General features: G+C 52.0%; 1 protein-coding gene across 1 annotated transcript; it reads right to left on the reverse strand.

Annotated features, from left to right (window-relative positions):
• Positions 1-292: 292 nt before the first annotated feature.
• On the reverse strand, positions 293-10,055 carry CKAP4 (cytoskeleton associated protein 4). Its single transcript, XM_024127408.3, has 2 exons — positions 9,298-10,055; positions 293-2,780 (listed from the first exon to the last, which is right to left on the reverse strand). The coding sequence occupies exons 1-2, from the start codon at positions 9,754-9,756 to the stop codon at positions 1,449-1,451; spliced, it is 1,791 nt and encodes a 596-aa protein (XP_023983176.1). The 5' UTR covers positions 9,757-10,055; the 3' UTR covers positions 293-1,448.
• Between the last annotated feature and the right edge of the window lie 398 nt (positions 10,056-10,453).

The following is a 10,453-nucleotide window of genomic DNA, read 5'->3' on the forward strand; positions in this document are numbered from 1 at the left end:
GGATGGGCCCCAGGCATTTCTAAAAGCTCCTAGAAGATTCTAACAGGTAGCCAGGGTTGAGACCCTCTGCTATAGCTAAGAGTTGGAGTCAAGCAATGACCTATAAACAAACCTGCTAATAATCAATCAAAACTATGCCCCCAGGCCTAAGAGGGAGGCCATCTTGGTTTTAGAATTGAAAAAAATAGTCTTAAAATTAAACGTACCTATCTTTCTAATCCTGAATACTGCATGTTAATAACATACATCGTTCAAAGTTACTAAATTCTCAGAAAGCAACCACTCTGGAAAAGTCATAACAAAGCTCAAGTGTTTATTAAGAATTAAAAATACTGTAAATAAGCCATACAGTTCATTTCACAGTAAACTAAACAAACCTTTTTTTTCCTTTTTTTTTCCTTTTTTTCTTTTTTTCTTTTTTCTTTTTTAAAGGGCAAGACAGCCATTAAAGGACAGTACAGCTCAAAGGAGAAGGGAAACAGCAAACAGCTACAGAAAATGCACGTGTTCCTCACTGATGGATGGGGTCTGCTGACAGCAAACCTCTTCAGGGACATCGTGGTAAAATAAAGATGTGGCCTCCATTCCCCAGGGAAGCAGCCCATGCCTTTATGAGCAGCTCTCATAATACATTTCTTTAAAGAATTCAAGGATTCCCTTTTCAGGGATTCTAAACCCTTATTCTAAACACATTATTTGGGGACCCTACCAAAAGGCGACATAGGTTGGCCGCAGGGGACTCTGGGGGGATTTTGTGCCTTCACATTCTGAACCGTCTGGATTCTTTTGCATAGTTATCATTGAGATGGAGAAATGGTTCAGGAATGGAAAAGACACGTACCCCATGGACCACCAAGCAGCTGATTCTTTCCAACTAAAGATGGAGGGGCTTGTCCCCCTCCCAATTCAGAGCTGACATTTATGAACTATAACCAGTTTAAAGTGGAAGACAAGAAGTGACATCTCATGAAAACCTCGGCCAGAGTACTAAAAAAAAAAAAAAAAAAAAGTGAAATGAATTTTCCTTAAAGACAATTAGAAAAAAAGTACCTCCTCCCCCGACTTTTTTTTTTACTTGAAATCTGCCAGCCAGGCAGGGTTTTTGAGGTTAATCTGCTTCTGTTTATCCTCGGTTGCAGCCACTACGGTTCTTCCCTGACACTAGGGAGAAACATCCCTTCTAGAAGGCACCTCTGATGCACAGGGGCCGGGCCTTCAGGAAACCCACCCAAAGCAGAAGCAGAAGGCCTGCGCAACCGATAGCGCGTGGTAACCACCGTAAATAAACTAACCGGGCACAAAGACACAGAAGGCCCCAGTGGTCCCGGTGGTGTGGCCGGCTCTTCGGGAGGGACCAGGCCCTGGGGGGAGGGGCGCGGGAGCGAACAACACATTTTTTGCTCGTGAGAAAATGGACTCGCCATCCGCGCCCTGCACACGCAATCCATTTAGACTTTCTCGTGAATCTTTTCCACTTTCACAAACAACCTATCCAGGTCATTCCTCAGGTCCTCTAGCAAATTTTTGGCTGACTCCAAGTTGTTCTCGTTGGTCTCGATCTTCACTGAGTACGCGACCAAACTGTCCACGGCAGTCCTGAGCATTTTCAAGTCCGACTCCACCTGGCCCACGGAGGCTCTGAGGTTGTCCAGAGAGGAGAGTCTGTCCAGCAGGTCCTGGGGGGGCGCGGCGGCGGCGTCGCGGCTGAGCAGCGTGCGGACCTGCTCCTGCACCTTCTGCAGCGCCTCCACGGCGCCGGGAAGCTCGGCCACGCGACGCTTCAGTTCGTCCACGTCTCCGACCAGGGAGAGCTGGGCCTCACCGAGGCCGCGCACCCTGTCCGCCAGGCCGCCAGCGGCGGCGTCGACGTCTGCGTCGGGGGCAGGGCCCAGGCTGGCCACGCGCTCCTGCAGGTCCGCCAGGTGCCGCGCCTGCTCCTTGCTCTGCGAGCCCAGTGCCTCCAGCGTCTCGCGGTGGTGCTCCCAGGCCGCCCGCGCCGCCTGCACCCCATCTTCCACGCTCTGCAGCCGCGAGTCCAAGCCCTGGGTCTCCTTCTGAAGCGTTTCGAAGGCCTCGGAGGGTCTGAAGACCCCGTCTTCTTCCAGCCTGAGGGCTGCGGCCTTCAGCTGGCCGAGCTCCTCCTCGAGTCTCCGGATCTCCTCGGGGAGGTGGGCGGCCGACTCCTCCGCCCGGAGGACCTTCTCCATGAGCGCCTGCAGGGTGTGGTGCTCCGAATCGACCACCTCCTTGAACCTCTGCTGCTCCTGTTTGAGGCTCACCAGCTCTTTGACCTCCGTGTAGACATCAGACTCCATGGTCTGGACTGTGCTTCTCAGGGCCTCAATGTCCTTCTCTTTGGACTTCACCAAGGTTTGTATTTCCTTCACCGCTTCCTTCAAGGCTTTCAAATCCTGCTTGTATCCCTCCGAGTCTTCCAGAGAGGCGACCTTGGCCTTCACGTCGTTTATTTCCTTCTGGCTCCTCTTCTGGACCTCGGTGAAGATGGCGATGTTGTCATTGATGGACTTGGTGAGCTCGGTCAGCCTTTCCTCCACCGTGTTCTCCAGGGACGTGAAGTCCCGCTCCCGGGCGTCCTTGACCACGTGGATCCCATCCGAGAGGTCTTTGAGGATCTCATTCTGGAGTTTTTGTAGAACTTCACTGATGCGGTTGATCTCGCTCTCCCCTTGCTTCACGGCTTTCTCTGTGAGATCTTGTTTATGTTGGGAGCTCCTCACGAAGGACTCAAAAGTCCCGAACGTGGCTTGCAGAGACTGCACCTGTAACCAAAATCCAGATGTTAACTACGGAGAAGAGCTGATGGGTTTTATGCAATTCAGATGTATTTCTTTTCCTTTGCCCAGCTTACAGGTCCCTCCTCCTCCAGAACAGTACCATAATTTTTCCTTTAGGGAACCATCCTTGCACATAACCCATGTGGTTTGGGGGACCAACCCCAAGGCCAGGTCCAGGTGCTCCAGGCCTGACCAATCAATGCTTTCCGTCCACCCACTTCCCCACCCGCTCCTGGAACCACAGTGATTAGCCCGCGGGTGGGCATGTGGCCTAAACCAGACCAACAAATCGATTCCAAAACTTTTTAAAAACTGTTGGGAAAGGAAACCTCTTTCTACTGGGATTGCTAGCTATAGGATGAGGGAAGCCTGTTACAGCTCAGACCAGCACATGACCAAAGCCTGCCTACAAATCCAGCCAGCACAGAGAGAAGCAGAACTAAGAGGTGGCAAGGTCAAGTTCTGAAGGCACAATTTAAATCCCTGGATACAGCTATACTGAAGGAACCTACTCTGGAACTTTTTTGTTTGAGCCAATAAATTCTTTTCCTTCCTCCATCTCTGTTTACGCCAGTTTAAGCTGAATTTTTAGCTCTTGCAACTGAAAGAGTCTCAAGTTTTCATAGAAGCAAAGCTGAGGCACATGGGAGACACTGGGTAGGGAGGCAAGAGACAAGGTTCAGGCCTCTGCTCACCACATGTAGCTGTGCGGCCCTGAACCAATCACTGTCCTCACCTGAAAATGTGATCAGTGGACCAGTGACCCTTAGCATTTTCTGACTTTGTGAACACATTATGATCCTATTTGCCACTACACCTTCATTCTAAATAAATTCTACCCTAAACAGGGTCTGACCTGGGAACCACCCCCGGGAGCAGGTTTAATGTACTGAGAGGCTGAGTATGATGATTAATGGCCTGGGCTTCCTCCTGATGTGGCACATGGTACCACCTAAAATGCTTTCTTGCCAAAAAAACGAGAGAGAGAAAGAAGAAAAAAAAATCCAAATCTGTCAAGTTTCTAGCTCTAACCACCAATTCACAGAAAACATACAAGAGTGAAACATGCCATGAGGATACAGTCAAATCCACAGTGTAGAAAATTCTGCAGGACAAATAATCAGGATCTTCGACAAATAAATGGCATATTTAAAGGAGGAAATATAAGAAACTATTACAGATTAAAAGAAACTTAAGAGATTTCTCAATTAAATGTAATGTGTGGACTTATATGGATCCTGCTTCAAACAAACCAACTGTAAAAGAGACATATTTTTGAGAAAGTCAGGGAAATCTGATTTTGGACTGGGTATTAGGTGATAATCAAGAATTACTGTTAACTTTGTTAGGTGTAATATACTGTGTTTTGCCAAAAGAAACAAGCAAAGAAGAGGAAAAGGAAAGAACGGAAAGGAACTCTGTTAGAAATAAATCCCAGAATACTTTGGGTCAACTAATGTGTCAGTCAAAATTAAAATTAGATCACTATCCACGGGGTCTGCCAGGGCAACAAGGGCCCTTCAGAGGGTCTAGAATTGAACTGACAATATTTTCTGAAGCCCTGCACCCACTTGTGCCCACTGAATCTTCCAGGGAAGGACAGGCCAGCTTCTCTGCCCATGCTTAAGCCATTCAGCAGACCTGGGCCATTTCCCAATACCGAGAGCATCACAGCATCTGAGAACAAGACAACCAGGTGTGCACCCAACACGGTGGTGGAGTAGAGTGCTTCAGACCCATACCGCTCCACCTCCAGCCCAAAAAGAACACAACAAAATGGGAGGAGGAAGGGCTGGTGAGGGGGTGAAATTAAAATAGCAAAAAGTGGATAATTATTGAAAACAGTGTTCCCTATATTGATCTCTTCTTTTGTTTATGCTTGAACATTTCCATGACGGACAGCTAAAAAAATAAAATAGCATGGGTTCTGGAACCAGACTGCCCATGTTCAAATCCTAGCTTGGACACTTCCTATCTGTGTGATCTTGGGCAAGTTATTTAGCATATCCGTGCCTTGGTTTCCTCACCCACAGGATGGAAACAAAGACAGTACTGTACCTAAGTCATAGGCTTGTCTTGTGAGGATTAAGTGAGCTTAATCCACTTTACATATTAGTATGTAAAGTGCTTAAATTGTGCCTAACACATAATGATCAATAAACAGTAACTGTCACCTTCATTATCATTTAATCTTTCTTCTTTCTTCAGAAGTCTGGAGATTCCTAGCCCACCCTTGGCCCAATGCCAAAGGGCAAATGCTATAGGTATGTGAACAGGACCCTGGGCTCTAGTTCCAGCACCACCAATAACCAGCTCTGTAAGCACAAGTAAGTCACACTCATATTCCAAGTCCCAAGCTCCTCATCTACTAACAAATAGGTTTCTAAAGTCCTTTCTGGCTTCCACCGGTCTGTGATTTTAAGAGAGATTAGAATAAGATTCTCAAGGACTCCAGAATACTAGACGATTTCCCTGCTTAACAAAATATAACCTAGAGCTCACCTCTGAAATTAGGTTATTCAATCACAGAACCTGCATGTTCTGAGCACAGCATTCAGAACAAAGGTGTGAACAGGTAGGCACACTACCTGAAACATGGCAGGAGTTCATCACTGTTTTCTGAATGAATCAAAGAATGAACTCATTTACAGAGAAAGGCCTGATGAAGATGGAGCTGGTCCATTTCCCCTGACCCCTGACTGTCACTCCTAACCTGGGCTGGCTCTTTACAAACGGCTAGGAAGGGGACTAGATCAGAAATTATGGATGAAACCAAACAAATCAACCCGTGACACTGAAAAGAACACAAAAAGTGTCTCCCTATGATGGTGTTGTGAGCTGTTCACCTTCACATGAAAAGACCTCATTATAATCAATATGCAGGGGACTTCCCTGGTGGCGCAGTGGACAAAACTCCACGCTCCCAATGCAGGGGGCCCAGGTTTGATCCCTGGCCAGGGAACTAGATCCCACATGCAGGCCACAACTAAGGAGCTGGCGAGCCACAACTAAGGAGCCGGCAAGCCGCAACTAAGGAGCCCACCTGCCGCAACTAAGGAGCCCACAAGCCGCAACTAACACCCGGCGCAACCAAATAAATATTAAAAAATAATAATAATCAATATGCAGTGGATACATGTTTCCCCAACATATGGGGGATACCCACTAAGTGGTGGAAAAGATGCCAGAGCAAAGTAACACTAAGACAGGTTCCCTGTCATCAAGGAGCTCACAGCAGGGGGTAGGAGAAGAGACTAGTGGTGGCTCACATTCAACAGGACACTTGATGTATACCAATGATTATGCAAAGCACTTCAGAGACATCATCCCAATCCACCCTGATAATAATCTCATGAGTTGGTAGCTCCTATTAATCCCCATTTTACAAAGCAGGAGCCTGGGAAGTGGTAGAGCTGAGCATCAAAATCCAAGAATGTCTGACTTTAGAACCTGCGCTCTTAGCCTCCAGTGATACGCTCAGGCAGAAGCATGCCCAAAGTGCACTGAGTGCTTGGAGGAGATGCTGCCTCAGCCTCAAGCCTTGACTCCTAGCCCAGAGTCAAGATGAGAAAACAAAGAAATATGACCAGAGAACTCACTCGTCCACAAATAGCTTTTAGTCTCATTCAACAGTCCCCACCAGGCCTAAGCCTACTCCTATACTCTATGCCACCCTGGATCTGCCAGAGCAACCCAGGCCCTTCAGAGGACCTAGAGCGGAACTACCAACATTTTCTGAAGCCCTGCACCCACGTGTGCCTGCTGAATCTTCAGAGTAAGAGCAGACCAGCCTCTCGGCCCATTTAGCAGACCTGGGCCGTGTCCCAATACCGAGAGCATCTGAGAACAAGGGAAACCAGGTGGGCACCCAGAAGGGCAGTGGAGTAGTGTGCTTCAGAGTCACACTGCTCTGACTCCAGCCCCATCTCCACCGCTGAGGGTCTGCACGTCCCTGAACGAGGAACACAGCCACTCCAGGCTCAGCTGGCCCATCTACGAAATGGTGCTAACGCCTCAGAGGGTGGCTGGGAATGCCTGGCCCACGGTGAAGACTAATTATGAACAAAATAATACAGTAAGAATATGTCCCTGCGAAGAAGCAAACCCCAGCCCCCATCAAACCTCACAGAGAGGGCTGTGAGAGGCTCAAACTTAGGTTGTCAGAGGGCCCATCCATCACTACTCACTCCTCAATGCAGAATAACATTTCCTGGCCACCCCGAAGGTGCAGAGGGAAGTGGCCACACACTGTGGAAGATCCTGTGTGCCAAATGCCCCCGTTCTGGGCATGTTCTGAGTTCCAAGTCAATGAAATAAGCATTAATTGAACACCTACTAGGTAGCAGGCAAGGCATGGGAAAGACAGCACAATGAACAGGTGACTGCTTAAGAATGTCCTAGGAGTTCGCTGAAGTTTGAGTCCTAGCCCTGCCACTTGCTAGGTGTGTAACCACGCAGAGTTCCTTAGCCTCCTTGAGCTCACTTTCCTCATCTGTGAAAGGGGGATCATAACAGTCCTTACCTGTTGGGCTTGTGACAGGCAAAAGAGATGAGTGGAAAGTAAATATGAGGCATTAATTATTAGCTTGATTACACCACTAAATTAAAATAAAGGTCATGATTTCAATGGTTTACACCCAGGTGGACTCTTAAAAATCTGGACAGAGCCCCTTAATGTGGACATGGGAAAACTGAGTCCCCAAAAGGAAAGGAATCTGTACAAAGCTGTGATGGAGGAGGGGTGGGAACCCGAAAGGAGAATAAGGGAGGGGCAGGGAGGAAGCAGAGAGAATAAAGTTCAATTTCTTCCACCTCAGTTCAAGACCTCCACCATCTTGGCCTCGACCTCCGCCTCCCCCTCACAGCTTCCTACATGTTACTCTGCTACAGGCAGGGTAGCCACGTGCTGTCCCCCAAACCAACCTGTCTATTCTTCACTCCTTCTCTCAACAGTTATCCATTACCATCCAGATCTAGACTGGCACTACCCTGGCCACCAGGATACGGGCCTGGGCAAACTCCACTCTCTCTCTCTTCTGAACTCGCACAGCAGTTACCCTCAACTGAAACCTACCTGTGTGCTGCTTCACAAATAGGATTTGTCTTTTGCACCTTCGCACCCTCCGCAGGGCCTACGAGGAGCCATATGACCATCAGACTTCACCAAATATTATGATTGATTGGTAAGTGGGTGGATCGAAGAGAGGAAACTGAGAGAGGCTAGTGATTATACTCCAGCAGTATGTCTATTTTTTAAGAATGATTTGACATTCAGGATAGGCAAAGCAGCACTGCCTACTTAATTCCCTTTGAAAAGTCACCCCCCTTGGCCTGCAGCATAGAGTGAGATGACTCACTCCAGTTGCTCTGCCAGTCTTAAGAGGAAATTCCTAGTCCTGCATATTCCACACAAGTCGACAGAAAGTTGGCAGGGCAGGCAGCATGCTGGGAAAAGAAGGCAGCAGTTCCGGGCTCAGAAGTGGTGGCGGGATTTTTTGTTTCGATCATGCAACCAACTTTCATTGAGCAATGACATTAGGGGAGGACGCGGGAATGAGGCTGAGGGAGCTGCACTTGGTGTAGGAAAAAAAACAGAAAGGGTGGAACCTAAGCAACTTCGTGTTGAAAGGGAGATCCATCCATACCTGAAATAGGCCCCTGTGGACCCTGCACTCCGCAGTGGCCTAGACACTGTCATGCAGTCTGCCACTCAAGAGCTGGGGTCTTTATCAATTCACTTAATCTCTAAACCTCAATTTTCTGGTCTGGAAGATGGAGTCAGAACTGCCAGTCCTCCCTCCCAGGGTTGCTATGAGAATTAGATAATAAGCGAGTAAGCCCTCTAAACACCATATAAATGTGGTATTATTCACCAGTATGACCTAGTATTTTTGGCCTTTCCTTTCCTCTAAAGCTGAAATATGCTACTTCCAAGGCCCACATTGGTACACTGGTCCAATAAAGGGCAAGGAGCCTAAAGAGATGAGCTACTTCACTAGAACTACACAAATGAGTAAGCCTACTAGCTTTTCTTTCCCCAGGCTCCAGGTCTATTAAAATCTGGCTCAGATGTCTCCCACTGGGAGAGCAGAGGTGAGGCCTTGCCCGAGGCTTCCAGGGATGCGCTGGCTTCCCTTCCAATCTCCTCTTCAGACAACTCTGCCCATTCAGCGATTCCTAATCCAAAAAGAATGGGCTTCCCAGAGCCTACCGGCTTCCTTACAGGTCACCGCTAATGTCCTGTGACAGGCCCTGGCCCACCCTCCCGGGCCGGCCAGACCATCCTCGAAGCGGTCCATCCCTCGGGGCCGATTCCTCCGCGGCCATTAACAAAGAGGGTCTGGGGACTGCTTCGGAACTAGGGGGCCGGGGCGGGGGCACCCCGGGCCGCTGGCGGGCCTAGGCCGGCGAGGGGCCCGGCCGGGAGGACACGAGGGGGCCCGGCCGTGGGTGCGTGGGCAAGCCGCCGGGCGCACGGGGTTTGGGGAGCCGGGGTACCTACCTTCTGCTCGACGCCCTGCAAGCCCTGACCCAGCTCCTCCCTCTGCCGGGAGAAGTCCTGGTGGCTTCGCCGGACCTGCTGGACCTCCTCCAGGACGTGGTGGACACACCAGCCCGAGAAGGCGGCCGCCGCCACCAGGGCGAGGTAGAAGAGAAAGTTGAGCACCCGGCCGAGCCTGCGCGAGCAGGACGCGGAGGACGAGGCGGCGGCGGCGGCGGCGGCAGCGGCGGAGGACTTGCCGCCGCGGTGGCCGCCCTTGCCGTGCGCCTGGTTCTGCGGATGCTGCGGCGGGTGCTGCTGCGGGTGCGGCGCGGGCGGCGGCGGCGGCGGGTGCTGCTGCGGCGCCGGCGGCGGCTTCTTCGCCACGTCATCCGCGCCGCCCGACGGGTGGGCGCCCTTCTCCGAGGGGCTCGCGGCGCCGTGGCCGCCCTTGGAGCCCCTTTGTTTGGCCGAGGGCATGGCGGGCGCGGCGGCGAGTGAAGCCGCGGGCTGCGAGGCGAGTGAGCGGGGCGCGCGGCCCAGGAAACTTCCTCGGGTTCCCCCGGGGCTGGGCGAGCGGCACGCGGGCGCTGCTGGCGTCGGAGCGGCAGGGAGAGAGAGAGAGAGCGAGCGGGCGGGCGAGGAAGGAGGCCGGGCGAGCAAGGAAGGAGGAGGGGGCCTGCCTCCGCCGCCGCCGCCGCCGCCGCGGCGCCGACCCCGCCTCCCGGGAAGCGAGGCCGGCAGAGCAAAGCCGGGAGCGCCTGCCACGCACGCTGGGGCCGGCGCCCCTCCCCCTGCCGCCACGACCCCAAAGAGGGAGGGCCGAGCGGGGGGCGGCCCCGCAGGGTTTAGGGGGCTGGACCAAGTCGGGGATGGGGGCGGTCGAGGGAAAGGTGACGGCCCCCCGGGGACCACGGGAGCCGGGGTGGGATGGGGGTGGCCGAAGGGAGAGGGACGGCCCAGCAGGGTCCGGGGGTCGGGGGTTGGGGGTTCGGCGGAGGGGAGGGTGGTAGCCGAGCGGGGTCTACTGGGGCCCGGTGGGGGCGGGGGACGAGTATGGTGTCCCAGCCGGGTCACCGGAGGTCGGGGCAGGCGGCTGAGGTGGGAGGGGGCAGGAGGCGGCCGAGGTGGGGAGCGCCCGGGCTGGGTCAACGGAGGCGGGAACCGGTGCCGAGTG

This window comes from Physeter macrocephalus, chromosome 6 (genome assembly GCF_002837175.3).
Source record: "Physeter macrocephalus isolate SW-GA chromosome 6, ASM283717v5, whole genome shotgun sequence".
NCBI classification, from domain to species: domain Eukaryota; kingdom Metazoa; phylum Chordata; class Mammalia; order Artiodactyla; family Physeteridae; genus Physeter; species Physeter macrocephalus.